Source organism: Taeniopygia guttata, chromosome 25 (assembly GCF_048771995.1).
Source record: "Taeniopygia guttata chromosome 25, bTaeGut7.mat, whole genome shotgun sequence".
Classification (NCBI taxonomy): Eukaryota; Metazoa; Chordata; class Aves; order Passeriformes; family Estrildidae; genus Taeniopygia; species Taeniopygia guttata.
The window spans coordinates 4,976,056-5,003,691 of NC_133050.1; the positions used below are offsets into that span (position 1 = coordinate 4,976,056).

The window sequence follows — 27,636 nt, forward strand, 5'->3', positions numbered from 1 at the left end:
AAAATTTAAAAAATAAAGTAAAATAAAATAAAATAAAATATAAAAATGAAATAATAAATCCTGACCCTCAGGATGTCTCTGAGCCAGAGAGTGAAGGGGTCAGGCAAAGGAGCTCCCAAAACATCAGAAATTTGAAAGAATGTTTGAGTAGTGTGAAAATCCCCGATATATGATTGGCGTTTGGCAAATATTAAAATGAATACTGAATACGATATGTGTTATGTTGGAAAGATATGCAGTATTCATCTCTTCAATTTGGCTGTATTAACATTTTTTAAATTTGGCTGTATTAATCTCTTTTCCATTTTAATAGTGCTGTATTAATCTCTTTTAAGTTTTGCTGTATTAATGTCTTAAATTTGGCTATATTAATGTCTTACATTTTTCCTTTATTAATCTCTTTTAAGTTAAGTTTTTCCTGTATTAATCTCTTTTATGTTTTGCTGTATTAATCTCTTTTAAATTTTTCCTGTATTAATCTCTTTTAAGTTTTGCTGTACTAATCTTTTAAATTTGGCTGTATTAATCTCTTTTATTAACCTCTTTTACACTTTTCTTGTATTAATCTCTTTTAAATTTTTCCTGTATTAATCTCTTTTAAATAGTGCTGTATTAATTCTTAAATTTGGCCGTATTCATCTCGTTTAAGTTTTCCTGTATTAATCTCTTTTAAATTTTTCCTGTATAAATCTCTTTTAAGTTTTGCTGTATTAATCTCTTTTCAGTTTTTCCTGTATTAATCTCTTAAATTTGGCTTTATTAATATCTTTTAAATTTTTCCTGTATTAATATATTTTGAGTTTTGCTGCATTAATCTTATTTAAATTTTGCTGTATTAGTCCCTTTTAAATAGTGCCGTATTAAATTAAGTCTCTTAAATTTTGCTGCATTAATTTTGTTTAAATTTTTCCTGTATTAATCTCTTCTAAATTTTTCCTGTATTCATCTTAAGTTTTCCTATATTAATCTCTTTTAAATTTTTCCTGTATTAATCTCTTTTAAGCTTCCCTGTATTAATCTCTTTTCAGTTTTCCATATTAATATCTTTTAAGTTTTTCCTCTATTAATCTCATTTAATTATTCCTGTATTAATATTTTAAATTTTTCCTGCATTCATCTCTTTTAAGTTTGTCCTGTATTAATCTCTTTTCAGTTTTCCTGTATTAATATATTTTAAGTTTTTCCTGCATTAATCTCTTTTAATTTTTTCCTGTATTAATCTCTTTTATGTTTTGCTGCATTAATCTCATTTAAATTCTTCCTGTGTTAATCTCTTTTAAGTTTTTCCTGTACTAATCTCGTTTAATTATTCCTGTATTAATCTTTTCAATTTTCCCTGCATTCATCTCTTTTAAATTTTTTCTGTATTAATCTCATTTCAGTTTTTCCGTATTAATCTCTCTTAAATTTTTCCTGTATTCATCTCTTTTCAGCAGTGTGGCACACACAGTTTTTAGCCTAGAGCACAATATTAAAAGAACAGCAACAGACACCAAAATCTCAAAAAAAAAAACCATTATTGCCTCCTTCTGTGGAAATCTCAGATTTTCAAAGATTGATTTACAAGATGGGGGGGAAAGCTAAAATTTAAACTCCTAAAATTTCAACACAACGAGTTTTTCACAAATAACGAAATCATGAATATGCACGCGCCTCAGCGATGTCACCCCGCTGGAATTATTCTCCTTTTTTTATCCTATTGCCATTATTATTATTATTAAACTTTAAAACCTCCAAACCGTGAATTCTGTTCCTCGCACTTTCAGACCCAAACTCCCTTACTTTGAACCCAAACTCACTTTTTCACCCCAAAATCTTCCCCCTGCCTCCCTGGGTTGACTTTTGAAGGTCGGACTCCCGTTTTTTTTTAAATCCAGATTCTACTTTTTAGGTCCAAACTGCTCAATTTTAGTGCTCAAACCCCAAACTATGGCCCAAATTCTCCATTTTTGGACCCAAACTCCCCCTTTTGGGGTCCAGACTTCCCATCTAGGCACCCAAATTCCCCTTTTTGGGGCACAAATTCCCGATTTTTTTGGTTGAAATTCTCCCTTTTTGAAACCAAATCCCCCTTTTTCGGTCCAAATTTGCCCCTTTTCTTGCTCAAATCCCCTTTTTTGGGCCCAAATTCTCTCTTTTTGGACCCGAATGCGCCTTTTTGAGCCCAAACTTTCCCTTCCTGGACACAGATTCCTCCTTTTTGGGCCCAAATTCCCCTTTTAAGACCCAAATTCCATATTTTTTTTTTTTAACCCAAACTCCCGTTTTCACCCCAAAATCTCCTTTCTTGGGCCCAAATTTCCCCCCTCGATCTGCTGCTCTCTTTCGGGACTACATTTCCCATCGTCCCTCTCGCCGATTTCCGGTGTAAAGCCCGCCTTTTTCCCTTTTCTCCTGAGGCGACTTCCGGCCGGGTGCCGCGCTGGCGCCGCCATGTTCCTGCAGTGCTAGGAGAACGAGGGCGGGGAGCGCGTCTACACCCTGCGGGTACCGGCCGCTTTTGGGGCGCTTTTTGGGGATTTAGGGGAGGACTCGGAGGGGACCCGCGGTGTTTGGGTGTCCGCGGTGCGTGCTGGGAGCGATGCGGGTCAGTTTGGCTGTGCTGAGGGGGGAATTTGGGCTCTCCCTGACGCTCTGTCCCCACAGAAGGTGTCCCCGGACGGGGTCCCCACACGCTTGGCGCACCCCGCCCGCTTCTCCCCTGATGATAAATTCTCCCGGCACCGCCTGGCCCTGAAGCGGCGCTTCGGGGTTTTGCCAACGCAGCGAGGCCGGACCCTGCTGTGAGGCACTCCAGAAATCCCCTGAGGAGCCCTGAGATGGCCCCGAGCTCCTGGGAGGGATCCCCGCCATGAGAGAAGGTCAAATCACAGTGCCAGCAGACTGCACGGAAATGAGGGGAAAGGAACGTTTTAAAGAGGAGGAAAAATGAAATATTAAAGGTCGAGGGTCTCTGAGTTTTGGTGACCAAATAACTTGGGGTTTTCTTCCTGTTTTGGGGATATTGTGGTTTTTTGGGTCTGGGGAGAGAATTTAGGGGGGCATTGGGGGAAGCGCTAACGGGGCTCTAAGGGGCGCGGGGCATGATGGGAGTTGTAGGCGCGGGTATACCGGTGCTCTATGGGGCGCGGGGCATGATGGGAGATGGAGTCGCTGCCTTAAAGGGGCTAAGTGAGGCCGCGGGGCATCACGGGAAATGGGGGCATGGCCGTAAATACGCGCAATGGGCGCCGCGGGGCATGATGAGAGCTGTAGTCCCGGAATTCTCTGTAACGGAGCGGTTGGGGGTCCTGGAGGGCAGGTGTGGGTCTACAGGGGCACCTGGGGGGATTCTGTGGGGTCGGGAAGCCCCCGGGGGCACCTGGGGAGCTCTGAGGGGTCTCCGTGGGGCTCAGGACGTGACGGGAATTGTCGGGCCGGACTCGGCTCTGAGGGTGCTCTGTCGCCGCGGGGCATGACGGGAGCTGGACTCCTAGCTTTAACGGCGCTCCGTGCGTGCCGCGGTGCATGGTGGGATCTGTAGTCCGTTAGGTGGCGCTCGAAGGCCTCTGTGTGGTTTGGGGCATCTGGGCGTTCGAGGAGGCGTTCGGGGGTCCCGAATGGGCTCGGGGGGGCTCTCGGGGGTCCCGCAGGGTCTGGGGGGCTCCTGTGAGGCTCATGGTAGCGGATAAGGGGAGCGCTGTGGAGCGCGGGGCCTGACGGGACTTGCAGTTAGGCCGCCATGGAGCCGCTGTGCATGACGGGGCTTGTAGGCTCAAAGTCGCTAAAATGGCGCCGACACCAGGCCCCGCCTCCAGGTGCTGTTCCCGGGTGCTGATTGGTTGCAGACAGTGATGGGCGGGAGCCTCAGCCAATGGGAGGCGGCAGAGGCGGGACCAGCCCATTCAACCCCTCCAGTCCCTCCCAGTAAAACCCAGTTCATCCCAGTCCAGGCTAGTTCCTCCCAGTACAGCCCCAGTGCCCCTCCAGTCCCTCCCAGTGCAGCCCAGTTTGCCCCTGTGCCTCCCAGTATCTCCCAGTTCTACCAGTGCCACTCCCAGTTCGTCCCAGTCCATCCCAGTTTGTCTCAGTGCATCCCAGTGCCACTCCCAGTCTGTCCCAGTGTTCCCAGCATCCCCCAGTGTCACTCCCAGTTCATCCCAGTATCCCACAGTTCATCCCAGTCCTTCCGCGGCCAAACCTCTGCCCCGCCCCCATATTTGGCCACGCCCCTTCCATTGGCCACGCCCCCTCGTTCCGTGCCCCGCCCCCTCCCATTTCTCCCCCGCCCCCATTTCCAGTTCCCGCGGCTGCTCTGGGAAGGTGAGTGGAGCCCCAGTGACTCCCAGTTCATCCCAGTAACTCCCCAGTAACCTCCCCCAGTCCCTCCCAGTAACCCCCAGTGACTCCCCAGTCCCTCCCAGTTCATCCCAACAAGTCCCAGTAATCCCCCAGTGACTCCCAGTAACTCCCAGTAACCTCCCAGTAACCCCCCAGTCCATCCCAGTAACCCCCCAGTAACATCCCAGTAACCCCCCATCCATCCCAGTCTCTCCCAGTTTGCCCAGTTCTCTCCCAGTAGTCCCCAGTTGGTCCCAGTCCCCCCCGGCTCCCCCCAGTTTGTCCCAGTTCCCCCCAGTTCGTCCCAGTCCCGCCCTGCTCAGGAATCCCAGTGACTCACCCGTCCCCAGTCCCCTCCCAGTCCCTCCCAGTTTGTCCCAGTTTGTCCCAGTCCCCCCCCAGTCGCTCCCAGTTTGTCCCAGTTTGTCCCAGTCCCCTCCACCCCCTCAGGGATCAAAGGTGACGGAATGGAGTGGGAACAGCTCCGGGAACTGGTGATACTGGGAGGTACTGGTTTGGACTGGGAGGGACTGGGAGGGAACTGGGAGGGGCTGGGGGGGCCTGGGATGGACTGGGAGGGACTGGTTTGTACTGGGAGGGACTGGGAGGATTTCGGGGGTTACTGGGAGGAACTGGGCCCAGTCCCAGCCCAAACTGATTTAACTGGTGTCCCCTCCCCCCCCAGTTCTGTCCCTGGCCAGAGGCGACACCCCGGTGAGTGACTGGGACAAACTGGGACAAATTGGGACAAACTGGGAGGGACTGGGGCAAACTGGGAGGGACAGGGACAAACTGGGACAAACTGGGAGTGACTGGGATGGAAAGCCCGAACTGGTTTATACTGGTCCATACTGGTTTCTACTGGTCCATGCTGGTCCATACTGGTTTATACTGGTTTCTACTGGTCCGTGCTGGTCTCTCTGACCCCTCCCTTCCCCCCCAGATGCCTCCAGTCCCTTCCAGTTCGGTGAGTGCGGGAACTGGGAGGGACTGGGAGGGTCCCCAAAGTGTCCCCAAAGTGTCCCTAAGGTGTCACCAGGTACCCCCAGGTGTCCCCAGGGTGTCCCCAAAGTGTCCCCAAAGTGTCCCCAGGTACCCCCAGGGTGTCCCCAGGTATTCCCAAGGTGTCCTCAGGGTGTCCCCAAGGTGTCCCCAGGTGTCCCCAAAGTGTCCCCAAGGTACCCCCAGGTGTCCCCAAGGTGTCCCCAGGGTGCCCCAGGGTGTCCCCAAGGTGTCCCCAGGTGTCCACAGGGTGTCCCCAGGTACTCCCAGGTGTCCCCAACGTGTCCCCAGGTGTCCCCAAGGTACCCCCAGCTGTCCCCAACGTGTCCCCAGGTGTCCCCAAGGTACCCCCCAGCTGTCCCAGTGTCCCTGTCCTTGTCCCAGAATGGTGTCACCTGCGCGTCGGTGGCCTCGCGGTGGCCGCAGTGCTGAGCGTGCTGGGGGTCGTCGTCCAGTGAGTGCCACCCCTGTCACCTGTGTCACCTGTGTGTCACCTGTGTGTCACCTGTGTGTCACCTGTGTCACCTGTGTGTCACCTGTATGTCACCTGTGTGTCACCTGTGTGTCACCTGTGTCACCCATGTGTCACCTCTGTGTCACCTCTGTGTCAGCTGTGTGTCACCTGTGTGTCACCTGTGTGTCACCTGTGTCACCTGTGTGTCACCTCTGTGTCACCTCTGTGTCAGCTGTGTCACCTGTGTGTCACCTGTGTGTCACCTGTGTCACCCGTGTGTCACCTCTGTGTCACCTGTGTCACCTGTATGTCACCTGTGTGTCACCTGTGTGTCACCTGTGTCACCTCTGTGTCACCTCTGTGTCACCTCTGTGTCACCTCTGTGTCACCTGTGTGACCTGTGTGTCACCTGTGTGTCACCTGTATGTCACCTGTGTGTCATCTGTGTGTCACCTGTGTGTCAGCTGTGTCACCTCTGTGTCACCTCTGTGTCCCCTCAGGTGGGAAGTGCAAGTGCTGGAGCAAGGCCAGCTGAAACCTGGGGACATTTGGGGACATTCGGGGACAATTTGGGGACATTCGGGGTCATCGGGGGATTTGGGGACGTTGGGGGATGACATCGGGGACACTTTTTGGGGGATTTGGGGACGTTTTGGGGACCTTGGGGACACTGAGGGGGATTTGGGGTTGGGGGATTGGGGACATCGGGGACATTTGGGGACAATTTGGGGACAGTCTGGGGACACCTCAGTGTCCCCTCCCCTCCCCCGCAGGCACTGCCACCCCCCCCCCCCCCGGAGCTGTCACCTCTGGCTGGGACAGGTGAGTGTCCCCTACCCCCTGGGGACACCTTGGGGACACTTTGGGGACACCGCGGGACGGTGCCACCCCCTGACCCCCCCTCTCTCCGCAGGAGCCTGAGCTGTCCCCAGGTGTCCCCAAATGTCCCCAACAGGTGACACCGGATGGGGGAGAGGGGTGGCATTGATTTCCCCGAAATGTCCCCAAATTTTCCCCAAAATGTCCCCAAGAAAGGCAATGAATAAAAATGGGTGAAAAAAAAATGGATTTTGGTCACCGGGGGAGGGGACATGGGGACGGCGGGACAGCGGTGGCACTGGGAGGGGACACAAAGGCTTGGGGACATCGGGGCCATGGTGGTACCAGGAGGGGACGCTGAGGCCATGGTGGCCTTGGGGACATCAGGGCCATGGTGGCCTTGGGGACATCGGGGCCATGGTGGCCTTGGGGACATCAGGGCCATGGTGGCTTTGGGGACATCGGGGTGATGGTGGCCTTGGGGACATCAGGGCCATGGTGGCCTTGGGGACATCGGGTTGATGTTGGCACCAGGAGGGGACACTGAGGCAATGGTGGCCTTGGGGACGTTGGGTCAATGGTGAACTTGGGGACATCAGGGCCATGGTGGCCTTGGGGACATCAGGTCGCCGGTGGCCTTGGGGATGTCACGCGAGGGTGGCCCCAGGTCCCTGCTGGTGTCTGGTCAATGTCCCTGCGTCCCTCTGGTGACCGAGCCCACGGCGACCTCCCCATGTCCCTGCAGCTGCACGAGGCCGTGGTGGCACCGCGTCCTCACGGTGTCCCCACAGTGTCCCCACCTTGTCCCCACGGTGTCCCTTCATGCCCCCATCTCCACAACATCAGGGTGGCCACCATGCCCACGTCCCACCAGATGCCACCACACGTCCCTCCAGATGCCACCACATGTTCCCCTCATGTCCCCTGATGTCCCCATCTCCACGGTGGACTGGTGGCCACCATCCTCGGCTGCCACCACACGTCCCCTGATGTCCCCCAGCCTCAGGGACGCGATGGCAGCTCCGGGCATCCCCCGGCGGCGGGCGGCCACCGGGCGCGCCTGGCCGTCCCCTCAGGTGCCGACGTCCTCGGTGACGTGGGCGTAGATCTGGGTGGCCCCCTTGAAGCTGGAGGCCACCAGGAAGTGGCGGTGGCCGACGGCGACGGGGACGAAGGCGCGGGGGGTGGGCGCGGGCAGGTCCTGGGCGGGCTCCAGGCGGCCGCCGGCGCCCAGGCGGAAGACGCGGCTCGGGGCGAAGTCGTTGCCCAGCAGGACGTAGCGGTGGCCGGCCAGGAGCAGCGGCTGGAAGACCAGAGAGCCGCGGGCCGGCACCTGCTGCACCTCGCGGAACATGGAGCCCTCCCAGCGCATCACCTGGAGATGGCGCGGGGTGGGGGGTCAGTGGTGGGACCATGGGGTGGGTTGGGTTGGGTGGGTTGGGTTTGGTTGGTTGGTTGGGTTGGTTTGGTTGGTTGGGTTTGGTTGGGATGGAGATGGCACCATTTGGTGGGTGGTGGCACCCTGGGGTGGGTGGTGGCACCATGGGATGGAGATGGCACCATGGGGTGGGTGGTGGGACCATGGGGTGGGTGGTAGCACAATGGGGTGGGTGGTGGCACCGTGGGATGGGTGGTGGGACCATGCGGTGGGTGGTGGCACCATGGGGTGGAGATGGCACCATGGGATGGGTGGTAGCACCGTGGGATGGGTGGTGGGACCATGGGATGGAGATGGCACCGTGGGGTGGGTGGTGGCACCGTGGGTTGGGTTCATGGATCAGTGATGGCACCATGGGATGGGTGGTGGGACAATGGGGTGGGTGGTAGCACAATGGGGTGGGTGGTGGCACCATGGGGTGGGTGGTAGCACATGGGGTGGGTTGGGTTGGGGCCCTCCCTGCACTTCACCTGCACTTGGGGTCAGGGGTCAGAGGTGGGGCCTCGTGGCCCTGATGGGCCCCCATGGCCATGGGGTGGCCATCATCACCCTGGTGGCCCCACCTGTGACCACTCGTGGCCCCGATGCCCCCCCATGACCACATGGCCTTGATGGAACCCCATGGACCCATGACCCTGGTGACCCCCCATGACCTTGGGAACCTTCCATGACCACATGACCTTGATGGAACTCCATGACCCTGGTGACCCTCCATGACCCCATGGCCTTGATGGACCTTCATGACCACACAACCTTGATGGAACCCCATAACCACATGACCTTGATGGACCCCCATGACCACACAACCATGATGGAACCCAATGGACCCATGACCCTGCTGACCCCCTCATGACCACATGACCTTGATGGAACCCCATAACCCCATGACCCTAATGGACCCCCATAACCACACGACCTTGATGGACCCCCATAACCACACGACCTTGATGGACCCCCATAACCCCATGGCCTTGATGGACCCCCATAACCCCATGACCCCGCTGCACCCCCAATCCCTGCTGACCCCCCATGACCTTGCCGAACCCCCACCCCCCCACCCACCACGACCCCACCACCCCCAAGCCCGCCGCCATCACCTTGGCGTCGCCCAGGAACCTGGTGAGGCACAGGAAGACGCTGCCCCGCAGGCGGAAGTGCTTGGCGGCGTAGGCGTCGGGCACGTGGGGGATGTCGGTGTGCGGCGCGAAGGCGTCGCCGCTCCAGCGGTAGACGAGCGGCCGGCGCGCGGCGCCGCAGAGCACCAGGGCCGGCCGCCCGCCCAGCTCCAGGAACTCCAGGTGGGTGTCGCGCTGCCACGGCCGCAGCGCCTGGTGCGGGTAGAAGCCGCCCGAGGCCCAGCGGAACACGGTGCTGGTGCCGCCCTTGGAGCTGTCGGCCACCCCCAGGTAGAGGTGCCCGGCCAGGCGCGCGGCGGCCACGGCGTGGGGCCGGCGCAGGCGGCCGGCGCCCAGGGCCTGGTGGCGCACGAAGGCCGAGCCGGGGCCGCCCGAGCGCCGCCACACCCAGGAGCCGCCGCCCAGCTGGGCCACCACCAGCAGCAGGGTGTCACCCAGCGGGACCGGGTGGCAGGCCACCGGTGAGGAGCCTGGGGGGACGGAGGGGACGTCGGCGGGGACACGGGGGCAGCAGGGACACCGGGGACAGCAGGGACACCGGGACAGCGGGGACACTGGGGATATCAGGGACCTTGGGGACACTGGGGACAGCGGGGACACTGGGGACACTGGGACAGCAGGGACCTTGGGGACACTGGGACCTTGGGGACACCGGGGACCTTGGGGACATCAGAGATGCTGGGGACCTTTGGGACCTTGGTGGTTATTGGAGGACTCGGGGACATCTGGGGACATTTGGGGACATCTGGGGACATTTGGGGACCTTTGAGCACCTTGAGGACCTTGGGGACATCGGGGCAATTCCTTTGTTCTCCCCCAAGGTCATTTTGGGGACCCTCAGCCCATTTTTGGGGTCCCCGAGGCCATTTCTGGGGGGTCACCCCAACTCTTGGTGTCCTCGGGTCCCTCTTGATGTTCCTCACCCAACTTTAACCATTCCCACCCCATTTTTAACCATTCCCACCCCATTTTCCCCATTCCCACCCCGTTTCCCCCATTTGTCCCATTTTTTCGCAATTTTCTCCATTTTTTTCCATTTTCCCCATTCCCCCCCATTTCTCCCCCTTTTCCCCAATTTTCTTTTATTTTCACCATTTTTCTCCCATTTTCCCCTCCATTTTACTCCATTTCCCCCCACCCCCCCTGTTTTTTCCCATTTCCCCCCATTTATTCACTATTTTCCCCCTTTTTCCCCATTTTACCCCGTTTCTCTCACTGTTGGTTATGATGGGGGAACAGAACCTCCCCCCTATTTTTTTTCATTATTTTTCCCCCCATTTTTGCCCCTTTCCCCCTCTTTTTCTTGTTTTTTTTTTCACTGTTCTATCCCTTTTTCCCCATTTCCCTCTATTTTATCCCGTTTTCCACCATTTTAACCCCATTTCCCCCATCAATTCCCATTTTTCCCCATTTCCTCCTTCTTTTTCAACATTTTCTCCCCGTTTTTCTCCATTTCCTTCAATTTTCCCCAATTTTCCCCCCATTTCCTCCATTTTCTCATAATTCTTTCAATTTTTTCACCATTTTCCCATTTCCACCCTTTTTAACCATTTTTTCAGTTTTTTCCATTCCCCCATTTTTCCCTATTTTTCCCCCATTTCCCTATTTCCCCCATTTTTTCCCCATATCCCCCCATTTTTTATTTTTTCCATTTTACCTGTTTTTCCCCCCTTTTCCACCATTTTAACCCCATTTCCCCCATCTACTCCCATTTTTTCACCATTTCCTCCTTCTTTTTCAACATTTTCTTCCCATTTTTCTCCATTTCCCCCCCATTTCTCCCATTTTCTCAGAGTTCTTTCAGTTTTTCACCATTTTCCCATTTCCCCCCATTTTTTCCCTATTTCCCCATTTTCCCCCCATTTTTTCCCATTTCCCCCCATTTCTCTCGCTGTTCACGATGGTGGGCACACAGAACCTCCCACCCCATTTTCCCCTCATTTCCCCCATTTTTCCTTCGTTTTTTTCCCATTTTCCCCCAATTTTTCCCACTTTTCCTCCCATTTTCACCAATTTATCCCCCATTTTCCCAATTTCCCCCCGTTTTTCCCCGTTTTCCCCTTTTCTCTCACCGCTGACGACGCTGTGGGCTCAGAATCCCCCCCCAAGCTGCTCCCACTCCCACCCCATTTTCCCCAATTTCCCCAAATTTTTGCCCCATTTCCCCATTTTCCCTCATTTCCCCATTTTGCTGCATTTCCCTCATTTTTTCGCCATTTCCCCCAATTTTTTTGCCATTTCCCCCCATTTTTTCCCACAATTTTTCCCATTTTCCCCCGTTTTTCCCCCATTTCTCTCACTGTTGAGGACGCTGTGGGCTCAGAACCTCCCCCCAAGCTGTTCCCACTCCCCCCCATTTTCCCCATTTCTCCCCCATTTTTTCCTCATTTTTCCCCCATTTTTTTGCCATTTTCCCCTTTTTTCCCCGTTTTTCCCCCGTTTTTCCCCCATTTTTTGCCCATTTTACCCCATTTCTCTCGCTGTTGAGGATGCTGTGGGCTCAGAACCTCCCCCCGAGCTGTCCCCACTCCCGCCCCATTTTCCCCATTTCTCCCCCGTTTTTTCCCCATTTTTCCCCCATTTTTCCCCATTTTTCCCTGTTTTTTCCCGTTTTGCCTTTTTCCCCCCCGTTTTTCGCCCGTTTTACCCCATTTCTCTCGCTGTTGAGGACGCTGTGGGCTCAGAAGCTCCCCCCGAGCTGTCCCCACTCCCCCCCATTTTCCCCATTTCTCCCCCGTTTTTCCCCCATTTTCCCTCATTTTTTCGCCGTTTCCCCCCATTTTTTGGCCATTTTCCCCCATTTTTTCCCGTTTCCCCCCATTTTTGCCCCGTTTCGCTCACCGTTGATGACGCGCTGGGCGCGGAAGCTGCCCCCCAGCTGGTCCCACTCCAGCAGGGCGCAGGCTCCGGCCGCCGGCTGCGCCAGGGCCACCCCAGGGTGCCCCCGGAGCGCGAAGGGCTCGGCCCCGAGCGAGGAGAACGGCAGCGCCTGGAACGGCCGCAGCTCTGGGGACACGGGGACAGTTGGGGACATGGGGACAGCTTGGGGACATCCCTGGGGACATGGGGACATGGCTGGGGATGTGGGGACAGCTTGGGGACATCCCTGGGGACATCACCGGGGACAGAGGGACAGAGCAGGGACAGCCCCAGGGCCACCCTTGGGTGTCCCCCGAGCGAGGAGAACGGCAGCGCCTGGAACGGCCACAGCTCTGGGGACACGGGGACAGTTGGGGACACCCCGGGGACAGCGTGGGGACATGGCTGGGGATCTGGGGACAGCTTGGGGACATCCCTGGGGACATGGGGACAGCCCAGGGACAGCTTGGGGACAGCTTGCTGACATCTTGGGGACATGGCTGGGGACATAGGGAGAGTTGGGGACATCCCCAGGGACATGGGACAGCCCCAGCCCCTCCCAGTCCCACTCCCCCCCACAAAACCCCCCGTCCCAGTCCCTGCCAGTATATCCCAGTATAAACCAGTACAAACCAGTCCCTCCAGTATATCCCAGTACAAACCAGCACAAGCCAGTCCCCTCCATGCCCCATTTTCACCCCCAAACCCCCCGGATTTTCTCCCCCCGGTCCCTCCCAGTTTGTCCCAGTTTGTCCCAGTTTGTCCCAGTCCATCCCAGTATACCCCAGTATATCCCAGTCCCATTTTCCCATTTAAAATTTCCAATTTTACCCCTGAAATTCCCATTTCTCACCCTAAAACCACCGGAGTTTTTCCCCCAGTCCCTCCCAGTATAACCCAGTATGTCCCAGTCCCTCCCAGTCCCATTTTCCCCCCCAAAATCCCCTGGATTTTCTCCCCCCAGTCCCTCCCAGTTCCCTCCCAGTTCCCTCCCAGTCCCTCCCAGTCCATCCCATGTTCCCTCCCAGTTCCCTCCCAGTCCCTCCCAGTTCCCTCCCAGTCCCTCCCAGTCCATCCCAGTTCCCTCCCAGTTCCCCCCCAGTCCCCCCCAGTCCCTCCCAGTCCCTCCCAGTCCATCCCAGTTCCCTCCCAGTTTGTTCCAGTCCATCCCAGTTCCCTCCCAGTCCCCCCCAGTCCCTCCCAGTTCCCTTCCAGTCCATCCCAGTCCCTCCCAGTTCCATCCCACTTTGTCCCAGTTCCCTCCCAGTTCGTTCCAGTCCATCCCAGTTCCCCCCAGTTCCCCCCAATCCCCTCCCAGTTCCCCCCCATCTCTTTCCAGTATATCCCAGTCCCTCCAAGTCCCCCCCAGTTCCCTCCCAGTTTGTCCCAGTCCCTCCCAGTCCATTCCAGTCCATCCCAGTATAAACCAGTTCCCCACAATCCCCTCCCAGTTCCCTCCCAGTCCCCCCCAGTCCCTCTCAGTCCAACCCAGTATATCCCAGTTTGTCCCAGTCCATCCCAGCTTGTCCCAGTTCCCTGCCACTTCCCCCCAGTCCCCCCCAGTCTCTTCCCAGTTCCCCCCAGTCCCTCGCAGTCCCATTTTTAACCCCTAAAACCCCCTGGATTTTCTCCCCCCAGTGCCCCCCCTGTCCCTCCCAGTCCCTCCCAGTTCCCTCCCAGTCCTTCCCAGTCCCCTCCCAGTCCCTCCCAGTATAAACCAGTCACCGTGGCGCTGGCACTGGAGCTGCCGGGGCCCGAGCAGTGCCAGGGCGGTGCCGGCCAGCGCCGCGGGGCCGTGGCAGCGGGCGCCGCCCTCGGGGCCGGGGCCGGGCCGGGCGCGCAGCCAGCGCAGCAGCCAGCGCAGCGCGCAGTCACAGCGCAGCGGGTTTCCCCGCAGGTCCCTGCGCCGGGCACAGCGGGGACAGCGGGGACAGCCACGTCGGGGTCACCGCGTTGGGGACACCGGGGAATGGCCACGTTGGGGTCACCGCGTTGGGGACAGCGGGGGACAGCCACGTTGGGGTCACCGTGTTGGGGACACCACAGGTTGGGGACACCACGTTGGGGACACCACAGGGAGACCGCGTTGGGGACACCATGGGGACACCGCATTGGGGACACCACGGGGACACCGGGGGACACCACGGGGACATCACGCCGGGGACACCACAGGTGGGCACGTCGGGGACACCACGGGTCGACGACACCAAGGGTCGACACATCGGGGACACCGCATTGGGGACACCGCATTGGGGACATCGCAGGGACACCACGGGGACACCACGGGGACATCCCAGGTTGGCACGTTGGGGACGCCACGGGTCGGGGACATCCCAGGTTGGCACGTTGGGGACGCCACGGGTCGGGGACATCCCAGGTTGGCACGTTGGGGACACCACGGGTCGGGGACATCCCAGGTTGGCACGTTGCGGACGCCACGGGTCGGCGCGTCGGGAGCACCGAGGGTCGCCGGGTGGCACGAAGGGGCAGCGAAGCGGGGAAAAAACGGCAGCAAAGTGAGAAAAATGGCAAAATGTGGCACCAAAGTGACAAAAGTGGCAACAAAATGACAAAAAATGGCACCAAGGTGAGAAAAGCGGCACCAAAGTGGCACTAAATGCCACCAGGTGTCACCAGGTTTCAGCAGAGTGGCAAAAAGTGGCAGCAAAACAAGAAAAATGGCACCAAATGGCACCAAGTGGCACCAAGTGACAACAAAGTGGCACCAAAGTGGCACCAAGTGACATCAAAGTGGCACCAAAGTGGCACTAAGTGGCACCAGGGGTCACCAAAGTGGCAAAAAATGGCACCAAATGGCGCCAGAGTGGCACCAAGTGGCACCAGGTGGCACCAAAGTGGCACTAAAAGGACATCAAATGGCACCAAGTGGCACCAGGTGGCACCAAAGTGACAAAAATGGCACCAAATGGCACCAGAGTGGCACTAAAGGGACATCGAGTGGCACCGGAGTGGCACCGAATGGCACCAAAGTGGCCCCAGGTGGCACCAGAGTGGCACTGAAGTGGCACTGAAGGGACATCGGGTGGCATCGAATGTCACCAAATGCCACCAGAGTGGCACAAAATGGCACCAAACGGCAGCAAAGTGACAAAAAGTGGCACCAAAGTGGCACCAACCCTCCCAACCCCCCAGTGTCCCCAAAGGTCATCAAACGTCCCCAATGTCCCCAAATGTCCCCAAACCCCAAATGTCCCCAATGTTGCCAATGTCCCCAACCCCCCAATCCCCTCAATGTCCCCAAATCCCCCAAATGTCCCCAATGTTCCCAATGTCCCCAAATCCCCCAAATGTCCCCAACCCCCCCAGTGTCCCCCAGTGTCCCCAATGTCCCCAACCCCCCCAGTGTCACCCACAGGTGGCCGAGGTTGGGCAGCTCCTGGAAGAGGCCGCGGGGCAGCGACTGCAGGAGGTTGTCGGCCAGACTCCTGCGGGGACATTGGGGACATTGGGGACATTGGGGGGTTGGGGACATTGGGGACACTGGGGACACTGGGGACATTGGGGACATTGGGGACACTGGGGGATTTGGGGACATTGGGGACACTGGGGACATTGGGGACATTTGGGGACATTTGGGGACATCGGGGACATCGGGGACATCGGGGACATTTGGGGACATTGAGGACATTGGGGACATTTGGGGACACTGGGGACATTGGGGACATTTGGGGACATTGGGGACATCGGGGACATTGGGGACATTGGGGGGATTGGGGGGATTGAGGACATTGGGGACATTTGGGGACTTTGGGGACATTGGGGGACATCGGGGACATTTGGGACATTGGGGGGATTGGGGCCATTGGGGACATTGGGGACATTTGGGGACTTTGGGGACATTGGGGGACATCGGGGACATTGGGGACATCGGGGACATTGGGGCCATTGGGGACATTGGGGACATTTGGGGACTTTGGGGACATTGGGGACATTTGGGGACATTGGAGACACTTGGGGACATTTGGGGACATTTGGGGACACTTGGGGACACTTGGGGACACTCACAGGAACAGGAGCCCCCGGAGCCCCCGGAGAGCTGCAGGGGGGAGGGAGCGGAGCTGGGAGTCCTCCAGGAACCTGCCCAGTATGGACCAGTACGGACCAGTACGGACCAGTACGGACCAGTATGGACCAGTTACAGACCAGTACGGACCAGTATGGACCAGTATGGACCAGTACAGACCAGTATGGACCAGTTACAGACCAGTACGGACCAGTATGGAGCAGTATGGAGCAGTATGGACTGGTACAAACCAGTACAGACCAGTATAAACCAGTACAAACCAATATAACCAGTCCCTCCCAGTTTGTCCTGGTCCCTCCCAGTCCAAACCAGTCCAAACCAGTCCAAACCATTCCAAACCAGTCCAAACCAGTCCAAACCAGTATAACCAGTATCCCCAGTATCACTCAAAGGGACTCGAGTGCCCCCAGCTCCATTCCCCATCCAAACCAGTACAAACCAGTACAAACCAGTATAACCGGTCCAAACCAGTCCAAACCAGTACAAACCAGTCCAAACCAGTATAACCGGTCCAAACCAGTACAAACCAGTACAAACCAGTACAAACCAGTATAACCGGTCCAAACCAGTCCAAACCAGTACAAACCAGTATAAACCAGTCCCTCCCAGTATAAACCAGTACAAACCAGTACAAACCAGTACAAACTAGTATAAGCAGTCCAAACCAGTCCAAACCAGTCCAAACCAGTAAAACAGTCCAAACCAGTCCCTCCCAGTATAAACCAGTCCAAACCAGTCCAAACTAGTCCAAACCAGTCGAAACCAGTCGTTCCCAGTGCAACCCAGTATACCCAGTGTCCCCAGTGTGACTCACAGGTACTCCAGCGCCCCCAGCCCCTCGAAGGCTCCGTCCCCGACGCTCCCCAGGCGCCCCGAGGCCACCAGGCTGGGGGAGAGGGGGACATTTTGGGGACACTGGGGACATTTGGGGACATTTGGGGACATTTTAGGAGATTTTCGGGTCAATTTTGGGAACTTTTGGGTTAATTTGGGGACATTTGGGGTCAATTTTGGGACATTTGGGACAATTTGGGGACATTCGGGGTCAATTTCGGGGACATTTGAGGACATTTGGGGACAATTTGGGGACATTTGGGGACATTTTAGGAGATTTTCGGGACAATTTTGGGGACATTTTGGGACAACTTTGGGACATTTTTGGGACCTTTTGTGGCAATTTTGGGTCCGTTCGGGGACAATTTGGGGACATCGGGGACAAATTTTGGGACATTTGGGGACATTTTTGGGAGATTTTCAGGTCCATTTTGGGGATAATTTGGGCCATTTTGGGGACATTGGGGACACATTTTGGGGACAATTTGGGGACATTTGGGACATTTGGGGGATTTGGGGGATATTTTGGGGGATTTTGGGATATTTTCGGAGTTTTGGGATATTTTGGGGGATTTTTCGGGGGGGATTTTGGGGGTTTTTGGTTGTTTTTTGGGTTTTTTTTGTGTTTTGGGGATCTGGGGGGTTTTGGGGGTGTTTTGGGGACATTTTGGGGATTTGGGGATATTTTGGGGGATTTTGGGATCATTTGGGGCATTTTGAGTTGGTTTTGGGGGATTTGGGAGATTTTTGGGGTGATTTGGGGATATTTGGGCTGATTTTGGGCCATTTTGGGATATTTGGGGGATTTTGGGGGGTTTTGGGGATTTGGGGTTTTTTTCGTTGTTTTTATGGGATTTTTTTGTGTTTCAAGGAATTTGGGGGGTTTGGGGGTGATTTTTTGGGGATATTTTGTAATATTTTGGGGGATTTGGGGATATTTTGGGTGATTTTGGGTGATTTTGGGACATTTAGGGATGGTTTTGGATATTTTTGGATATTTTTGGGATGGTTTTGGGACATTTTAGTGATTTTTGGGACATTTTGGGAGATATTTTTGGGATATTTTGGGATATTTTTGGGATGGTTTTTTTTGGGACATTTTGGGATGTTTTGGGGGCATTTTTGGGGCGTTTTTGGGGGATATTTTGGGATATTTTGGGATGTTTTGGGGGTGTTTTGGGGGCGTTTTTGGGGCGTTTTGGGGGTGTTTTGGGGGATATTTTGGGATATTTTTGGGGTGATTTTTTGGGCCATTTTGGGGTGATTTTGAGGTGTTTTGGGGCGGTTTTGGGCCATTTTGGGGATTTTGGGGACTCACAGCAGCGTCAGCGCCGGGAGGTGCCGGAAGCTCCCCTGGGGCAGCTCCTCGATGTCCCAGCGGAGCAGTGAGCTGGAAATGGGGGAAAAAACGGGAAAAACGGGAAAATTGGGGGGAAATGGGAAAAATTGGGGGAAAAACCGGGGAAATGGGAAAAATTGGGGAAATTTGGGGGAAAAAACGGGAAAAACACGGGGGGGAGAAGTGGGGAAAATTGGGGCAAAAAAAAGGGAAAAATGGGAAAAATTGGGGGCAAAATGGGGAAATTGGAAAAATTGGGAAAATTGGGAAAAATGGGAAAAGAACGGCAGAAAATGGGAAGAATTGGGGGGAAAACGGGAAAAAATGGGAGAAGTTGGGGAAAAATGGGGGGAAAAACGAGAAAATGGGAAAAGTAGGGAAAAATTGGGAAAATTTGGGAAAATTGGGAAAAAATGGGAAAAGAATGGGGCAAATGGGAAAAATTGGGGGGAAACTGGGCAAAATGGGACAAAATGGGAAAAATGGGAAAAACTGGGGGAATTTGGGATGAAAATTGGAAAACTGGGGAAATTTGAGTGGAATTTTTAGGACATTTTTGGAAAATTTAGGGAAATTTGAGGGATTTTGGGGAAAATTTGGGCAGAAAATGGGAAAAGTGGGGGAATTTTGGGGATTTTTGGGGATTTTGTGGGAATTTGAGGAAAAATTGTGGGAAATTTCTGGTGAAATTTGGGAAAATTGGGAGAATTTTGGGGGGAAATTGGGGGAATTTTGGGGAATTTGGGGAAATTTGGAGGGAAATGTGAAAATTGGGGTGAATTTCAGGGAAATTTGGGGAATTTGGGGGGAAATGGGAGAATTGGGGAATTTGGAAAATTTCAGGGGAATTTTTGGGGGGTCCCAAATTTGGGGGATTTTGGGGTTTGGGGGGGTCCCAAATTTGGGGGGATTTGGGGGATTTTGGGGGGATTTGGGGTCCCAATTTAGGAGCTCATGGGGTTTTCGGGTCCCAAATTTGGGGGATTCTGGCGGGTCCCAAATTTGCAGGATTTTGGCGGATTTGGGAGGTCCCGGGGGAGATTTTGGGGTTCCAAATTTGGGGGGTTTTGGGGGGGTCCTGGGGTGTTTGGAGACACAATTTTGGGGGGATTTTGGGATTTAGGGGGTCCCGGGAGGGATTTTGGGAGGTGCCAGGGTGAATTTTTGGGGTTTCAAATTTGGGGGATTTTGGGGTCCCAAATTGGGAGGATTTTGAGGGGTCCCGAGGGGATTTTGGGGCTCCCAAATTTGGGGGATTTTGGGAGATCCCGGGTCGGTTTTGGGCTCCCAAATTTGGAGGATTTTGGGGTATCCCGGGCTGGATTTTTGGGGGTCCCGGGGAGGATTTTGGGCTCCCAAAATTGGGAATTTTTCACCTCCCAAATTTGCCGGGACCGTTCCAAAGGAGGGAAAACGGGGGGGAGGGAGGGGGGGGAGGGAAAGGAGCTCAAGGGAACCCCAAAATCTCTTTTGGGGGGGGTGTCCCGAATTGAGGGGGGGGGGGGGTCGGGGCACTCACAGCGTGGCCAGGCCCGGGGGGAGCCCCCGGGGGACGCCCCCGGCCCCCCCCCGGCAGCGGGCGTTGGTTCGGTCGCAGTCGCAGCCCCCGGGACAGGCCACGCCCCCTTTGGGGACCCCCCCAAAAACCGGGACCCCCCCAAAAACCGACGGGACCCCCCCGAAAACCAACGGGACCCCCCCGAAAACCGACGGGACCCCCCCGAAAACCAACGGGACCCCCCCAAAAACCAACGGGACCCCCCCGGAAAGCGCCAGGAGGGCCCCGAGAAGGAGCAGGGGAGGCATCGGGGGGGGGTCCCCAAAAAAGGGGGAAATTCCTAAAAAAAAGCCCCCAAAAAAATTCCCAAGAATTTCCCCCCCCAAAAAAAAATCCCAAAAAAGCACAAACAATGAAAATAAATTCCCAGAAAAAGCACCGAAAAAATCCCGAAAATTCCCCCCAAAAATCCCAAAAAAGCACAAAAAAATCCCCCAAAAAATCTCAAAAATCACAAAAAAATTCCCAGAAATTCCCCAAAAAAGGGAAAAATTTAAAAAAAAATCCACAGAAAAAGCACAAAAAAAAATCCCAAAAAATCTGCCCCCAAAAAAATTCCAAAAAAGCACCAAAAAAATTGCCAAAATTTCCCCCAAAATCCAAAAAACGAACCAAAAATCGCAAAACTTTAAAAAAATTCTCAAATATTCCCAATAAAGCACAAAAAAATTCCCAAAAATTCCAAAAAAATTCCAAAAAACCCCAAAAATTCCCCAAAAATCCAAAAAAAATCCCCCCCAAAATTGGTTTAAACCTCCCAAAAAACCAAAAATAATAAAACAAAAACAGTTTAGAAAACCCGAAAAAAATCCCCAAAATCCCACCAAATTTCCCCAAAATTTTGTTTTAAATACCCAAAAAAATCCAAAAAACGAAATCAAAATAAGCACAGAAAATCGACCAAAAAAAAAAAAACCAAACAAATACGAAAAATTCCCCAAAAATCCCAATAAAATCCCCCCAAATTTGGTTTAAAACCCCCCCAAAAAAACCCAAAAAATTAAAAAAAAAATTTAAAAAAAAATCCCCAAACAATCCAGATGAAATCCCCCAAAATTCTGGAAATCCCCAAAAAAGCCCCGGAAAATCCTCCAGAAATTCCAAAAATTCCAAAAAAACAAAATAAAAATCCTAAAAAAAGCCTGAAAATGTCCTAAAAATACCCAAAAAATCCTAAAAAACCCAAAAAAACTCAAAAAAAATCCCAAAAAACCCGAAAATTCCCCAAATTCCCAAACAAATCCCAAAATATTCAAATAAAAAACAAAAAACAAAAAAACCTCGAAAAACCCCAAAAGCCCCAAAAAATCTCAAAATCCCAAAAATTCCCAAAAATCCACCCCAAAAACCCCCAAAAAACCAAAAAAAGACCCAAAAATCCCAAAATCCGCCCCAAAATCCCGCCTGGAGCCGGCACCGCCTCAAAGCGGCCCCGAATTCCTCAAAAATTCCCAAAAATTTCTCAAAAAATTCCTCAAAAATCCCAAAAAACCCCCAAAATTCCCCAAATCTTCCAAAAATTCCCAAAAACTCCCAAAAAAAACCCCTAAATCCGCCCTAAAATCCCGCCCAGAATCGGCCCCGCCCCAAAGCGGCCCCGAATTCCCCAACGATTCCCAAAAAATTCCCAAAAAACCCCAAAATTCCCCAAAATCCCAAAAATCGCCCCAAAAACCCCCGAAATCCCCCCAAAAAATTCCCGAATACGCCCTAAAATGGCCAAAATCGCCCCGAAAAATCCCCCAAAAAATCCCAAATTCCGCTCCCCCGCCCCCCCCCCGCGCCCCTCCCGCTCCTCGCGCCCCGAAAGTGCCGAAAATTCCCCAAATTTGCCCCCAAAATTCCCGAATTCGCCCCAAAAACGGCCCCGAAATTCCCGCGGGTTCGGCTCCGGCGCCGCCGCGCGGGGGGGCGGTGGGCGGGGCGGGCCGTGGCCACGCCCACAGTGGGCGGGGCCATGCCCATATAAGGAGCGGATGCCCAAATACGGAGCGGGCGGCCGCGGCGGGGAGGCCACGCCCACCGCCGGTACAAAGGCGCCGCTTGTCGGGACTGGGACAGACAGAGCGGCTTTGTCACTGGTTTGGACTGGGAGGGGCTGGGAGGGACTGGGAGGGACTGGGAGGGACTGGGAGGGACTGGGACAGAGTGGCTTTGTACTGGTTTGGACTGGTTTGGACTGGGAGGGACTGGGAGGGACTAGGACAGGGCAGCTTTGTACTGGTTTGTACTGGTTTGGACTGGGAGGGACTGGGAGGGACTGGGACAGAGCGGCTTTCTACTGGTTTGTACTGGGAGGGACTGGTTTGTACTGGTTTGTATTGGGAGGGACTGGGATATACTGGGAGGGACTGGGACAGGGCAGCTTTGTACTGGTTTGTACTGGGAGGGACTGGGAGGGACTGGGAGGGACTGGGACAGAGCGGCTTTGTACCGGTTTGGACTGGGACATACTGGGAAGGACTGGGACATGGCAGCTTTGTACTGGTTTGTACTGGTTTGGACTGGGAGGGACTGGGAGGGACTGGGACAGAGCGGCTTTCTACTGGTTTGTACTGGGAGGGACTGGTTTGTACTGGTTTGTACTGGGAGGGACTGGGATATACTGGGATATACTGGGAGGGACTGGGACAGGGCAGCTTTGTACTGGTTTGTACTGGGAGGGACTGGGAGGGACTGGGACAGAGCGGCTTTCTACTGGTTTGTACTGGGAGGGACTGGTTTGTACTGGTTTGTACTGGGAGGGACTGGGATATACTGGGATATACTGGGAGGGACTGGGACAGGGCAGCTTTGTACTGGTTTGTACTGGGAGGGACTGGGAGGGACTGGGACAGAGCGGCTTTGTACCGGTTTGGACTGGGACATACTGGGAAGGACTGGGACAGGGCAGCTTTGTACTGGTTTGTACTGGGAGGGACTGGGAGGGACTGGGACAGAGCGGCTTTGTACTGGTTTGGAATGGTTTGGACTGGTTTGTACTGGGAGGGACTGGGAGGGACTGGGACAGAGCGGCTTTGGACTGGGAGGGACTGGGAGGGACTGGTTTGTACTGGGAGGGACTGGGAGATACTGGGAGGGACTGGGACAGGGCAGCTTTGTACTGGTTGGTACTGGTTTGTACTGGGAGGGACTGTGAGGGACTGGGACATAGCGGCTTTGTACTGGTTTGTACTGGTTTGTACTTGGAAGGACTGGGACGCACTGGGACAGAGGGGTCTTTGTTACTGGTTTATACTGGGAGGGACTGGGAGGTCACTGGGGGTCACTGGGACAAAGAGGCTTTGGACTGGTTTGTACTGGGAGCAATGGGAGGGACTGGGGGAGGGACTCGGACAAACTGGGAGGGAACTGGGAGGGAACTGGTTTATACTGGGAGGGAACTGGAAGGTTACTGGGACAGAGGGCACATTGTTACTGGGAGCACTGGGAGGGACTGGGGGGGTTCCCAGTCTGTTACTGGTCTGTACTGGTGTAACTGGTCTGTACTGGTGTAACTGGTCCGGTACTGGTGTAACTGGTCTGCACTGGTGTAACTGGTCCGGTACTGGTGTAACTGGTCCTGTACTGGTGTAACTGGTCCGGTACCAGTGTAACTGGTCCTGTACTGGTGTAACTGGTCCGGTACCAGTGTAACTGGTCCGGTACTGGTGTAACTGGTCCGGTACTGGTGTAACTGGTCCGGTACTGGTGTAACTGGTCCTGTACTGGTGTAACTGGTCCGGCACTGGTGTAACTGGTCCTGTACTGGTGTAACTGGTCCTGTACTGGTGTAACTGGTCCCTTACCGGTGTAACTGGTCTGTTACTGGTGTAACTGGTCTGTACTGGTGTAACTGGTCCTGTACTGGTGTAACTGGTCCCTTACTGGTGTAACTGTTGCCTTCAGGGGAGGCCACGGCGACCTGGTTGCAAGGAGCAGCACGGCAGCCCGGCCTGTCCGGGCTACTCGGGCTAACGACACACGCTGACACCCATGTGGTGGACGGTCAAAAGCGTTTATTATCTTATCTCATGGGTTTAAATAGTCTTGGGGGACTTTGCTACGTCAGAGGGGGGTTGTAGGGTCCCTAGGGTTAGTCGGGAGTGGAAAACTACTGGGTTAGATGTGGTTACATGTTCTGGGAGTGGTAGATAACGTGTTGCAAAGGAGAGGGGGGAAGGGTCTTTCTTTCCGTCACATCCCGAGATCTTCCGTTCGCCTGTCCCTATCTACTACATCTCCCCCCTCCTTATCATAAATAAAATGAGGTAGTCGTAGATATAGGCACTGGAGTGAGGTACAAACTCGTAACTTGGTAAGGAAAAGGTGGTTTGGTAAACCTGAGTAATTTTCGCAAGGCGAGTCTCGAAGGCTTTTGCGACTGACTGTGTTCGCAGTTTTTGGTTTACAGCATTTGTGTCTGGTCTACGAACAGAATGTTCGCCCGTTCTAGACGGGCCTGAACAAACGAGACTAGTTTGTTCAGCAGGCATGGTCCTATGGTAATAGCTAAAAGCAGTATTGCCAGTGGACCTACCAGGGCAGAAATTAAAGTGGTGAGCCAAGGTGATTGATTGAACCAGGATTCAAACCAGCTCTGTTGGGTTTCCCTGTCTCTCTTTCTCTGAGCCAGTCTATCTCGGAGTTCTGCCATGGAGTCTTTAACGACTCCCGTATGATCTGCATAAAAGCAGCACTCCTCTTTTAGGGCTGCACACAGTCCTCCCTGCTGCATGAACAAGAGGTCCAGTCCTCACCTATTTTGTAAAACTACTTCTGAAAGCGAAGAGACTGATTTCTCTAGGTAGGAGATGGATTTCTCGATCCTCTGCAGGTCTTCGTCGATGGTCATTTGCAGCTGAGAGAGTCCGTGCTGTTGGGTTGCGATGGCTGAGACACCCGTGGCTGTGCCAGCTGCTCCCAGGCCAAGCAGCATCGCGATAGTTATACCTGTGATGATTTCCCTTTTGTGGAGTCTGTTAGGTTCCTCGAGAAGATGGTATATCTCTTCATCTGAGTGGTACAGGACCCTAGGAACAATCAGAACTTGGACATAGAAATCGACAGAGTCATTAAATTTGGCAAGGAACACACAAGGACTCACTCCGGACCTTTGGCAAACCCACATCCCAGATGCGGATGGGACCACCCACTTATTGGTTTTTCTGTTGGGTTTGACAACTTTAGTGCAGAAGTTGCCTTTCTGCTTTGCTAAAGCTGCATTGCCAAAACATCTGCCCTGTCCTGTGATTTGACTCAGGGTGATTCCTCTGCGGGGAGTGTCCCATCTGCACTGGTGGGGGGCACTGGCTGTGGAGTAACTGAAGGGGGTGTCTAAAGCAATGCCTTCGTAGAAAGGGGGTTTGACATCATAGCAAAGCCAACAGGAGTTAGTCAGGTTCGGTTTGGTTTCGTTTAGGGTTAGGAAGGTAGCTTCTAGCATACGAAAGATTGGGTTTGGATCTGACTCAGCCGTGCAGCCTATCCGGAGGGTATCCGCAAGGCCGGTCGGGGTGTCAGTGACTTTTGGGGTCAGGGTTTTGGGGTGGGTTGTGTTTTTCCCTCTCAGCACATTCTTGATAATTTTGTTGGGTCCCACTGGTCGAGGTGCTGGTGGTTGGAGCCTGATAATTCGTACATTCACCCACCTTCTCGTCCTCTGAGGACCACTGTCCATGTTCTACCCATGGCCCAACTAGGGTGATCTGGCTGTAGAACGGTCATGGTTTAACTTACTCATCCCCGTAATCTAGGCTGTGCATTGTGGTCTCCGCAGCCAAAGGGTGCCCAGGTGAACTGTAAGAATTTGTCGGGCTCCTGCGGTTGCCACCCGTCTCCCCATGGTCTGGCATCTGTAACAATGGTTTCGCAGCCCCAATATCCGCAATGTCCCCACCCCGGGTAGTCGCAGTACCTTTTCCCTGGGTTGGACGCTGAGCACCAGTAAGATATGTACATGAATATGATGTGTGGGTTTGCGGGCCGTAGTTTTGGTTGTCCTGGAAACAGATCGGCTATGTGGAACACGAAGGATGGGGTGTTCGCTGTGGTGACCTCTTTGAACACTTTGTCACTTGAAAGTTGTTGCATGACCCACCTAAATGGCTGATGAGGGTAGTGGCCTGGGTCGGCTTGTCCCCCGGCCACAAGCCCCAACAGCAAAATCGCACAGAGACACTGTACATGTCTGGGTCTCACCGGTGTGGGACTCTCGGGTTTTGTCTGGCGGCTTGGTGGTCCATCATCTCCCTCTGGAGCAGGGGTGTACGTGTCACGGGGACGGTCCACGAGCATGTCCTGCAAACCGAAACTCACAGTTTTTCATTAGTTTTGTTCTGAAGGTCAGTTTTATTGGCAGCAGTGGGTGTGTGGCAGTGGCCCTCATTATAAATTTGTAATTTTGACTCCTAACATAGCAAGGATGTCCCTTCCTATCAGGGGTGGAGAGTTTTGCAAGATGTAGGGGTGGATTGCTACTGTTTGTTCTGGTCCCTTTTTTGTATGAAGCGTTATAGCTACCAATTGGGTGCTTTTCTAAGTTTGGGACGGCCCTCCCACTCCGTTCACTGGGGGGACTTCTTTGCATAGCCAGTGTCGAGGCCACAGTGCTTGGGGAAAGATCGAGCAGTCTGCTCTTGTGTCTGCCCAAAACTGAAGCCCTATTACGTGGGGGTCCTGACTGCCATAGAGGCGGCATGTCCCCCACACCCATGGGGGCTCTTTCCCTATTTTCATGGCCAGGGCCACCCAGGGGTCCCGTTCTGGGGCGTCCCCTGCTGACCCTGAGGCACAGGCGCTGCTTGCGGTGGTAGTGGGTACGAAGGTACCGCAGGCTGTGTTGTGAGACTCTGCAATTGTGTCACTGGCAGGGGTATGAAGCTGGCTGCCTCCTGTGGGGGTATGGGGTATGAGGGCTCCCCGCCCCACTGGGGGTTGGCATAGATGGGCCACCTTGTATTCACGGCGGGAGGAGGCTGAGTGCGGCTCGCACGCCCCCTCCCTTTGCCGTTTACATCTTTTGGGTTTACCAGGGTATATACCCTTTGTTGGTTCCCCTCCGGGCTGCTGAGCCTCACTGGGAAGGCTTGTATGGCAGCCGCTGGGGACCATTCAGCACAGGCTATTTTTATTTCGCCCCAGTTGGTAAACTGGGCTGGTTCGTATTGTGGTTGCTTTTCAGTGCGGCTTAAAGCTTTACTCGGTTTTGTCTTAAATCGCGTTGGCTCCGTTTCCTCCGTCTCAGAGTCCCAGCCGGCTTCTGGCAGCTTTTCCGAGCTGGCGGAGCTGCTGCTGGACTCCGAGTCGGAAGTCGAATGCCGGCGCATTTCCGGGGCTCGGTGCCTTTTTGTCCAGCTCCGAGCTCGCTCCTCCCCGCGGGGGTGGCGCCGCTCCCGCCCCCCAGGCTTGTCGCGCCTCCTGCAGGGGAGGTCTCTCCCTTAAATGGTAGCAGCGTCAGGCACGGCTGCCGATTGGCTCCGTGCCCTCTGCCGCTCTCCGCCTCTTTCTCCCGCACACGCGCGTCCCTGAAATTGCGCGCCTTCCGGCTTTTCGCGCCAGTACCGCCCGCGCCCCGCCCCTCTCCTTGGCTGCCAGCGCCATTTTCAAAGGGGTGAGGTGGCGGCGTGGGTAGGGTCTCTTCCTGAGCTGCGGTTTCTGCGCCTCTGGCTTCCCTCGCCAGCCCCTGCCAAAAGCATTGCGCGCGCTGCTGCACCTCCAGCGACGGGTCGCGGGCCGGCGGCGGCGGGATGGACGGGGAAGCTGCGGTTTTCTGGGAGGTTTCCGCGGCAGGGATTGGGCTCTGATCCGAGGAGGGGGGTGACGCGCCAGGCCCCCCCGGGTCTCCGCTCCCG

General features: G+C 54.2%; 2 protein-coding genes across 7 annotated transcripts; one reads left to right on the top strand and one right to left on the bottom strand.

Annotated features, from left to right (window-relative positions):
- The first annotated feature begins 2,357 nt into the window (after positions 1–2,357).
- Positions 2,358–6,866, top strand: LOC121468924 (uncharacterized). 6 transcript variants are annotated; one of them, XM_072918577.1, is made up of 7 exons: positions 2,358–2,487; positions 2,647–2,942; positions 3,798–4,302; positions 4,771–4,827; positions 5,006–5,034; positions 5,264–5,287; positions 6,690–6,866. In XM_072918577.1, the coding sequence occupies exons 3-7, from the start codon at positions 3,834–3,836 to the stop codon at positions 6,762–6,764; spliced, it is 654 nt and encodes a 217-aa protein (XP_072774678.1). In that variant the 5' UTR covers positions 2,358–2,487; positions 2,647–2,942; positions 3,798–3,833; the 3' UTR covers positions 6,765–6,866. The 6 variants fall into 6 exon arrangements, 4 of the variants coding, with proteins under 4 accessions (XP_072774678.1, XP_072774679.1, XP_072774680.1 ...); XM_072918578.1 differs by lacking the exon at positions 6,690–6,866 and adding an exon at positions 5,707–5,879; XM_072918579.1 differs by lacking the exons at positions 5,264–5,287; positions 6,690–6,866 and adding an exon at positions 5,707–5,879.
- On the bottom strand, positions 6,826–27,111 carry LOC121468894 (uncharacterized). The gene is made up of 9 exons (XM_072918352.1): positions 26,985–27,111; positions 18,226–18,926; positions 16,888–16,959; positions 16,055–16,126; positions 15,348–15,474; positions 13,754–13,948; positions 12,011–12,175; positions 9,131–9,639; positions 6,826–7,970 (listed from the first exon to the last, which is right to left on the bottom strand). Exons 1-9 carry the CDS (start codon positions 27,109–27,111, stop codon positions 7,668–7,670), a joined length of 2,271 nt encoding a protein of 756 aa, XP_072774453.1. The 3' UTR covers positions 6,826–7,667.
- Positions 27,112–27,636: the final 525 nt, after the last annotated feature.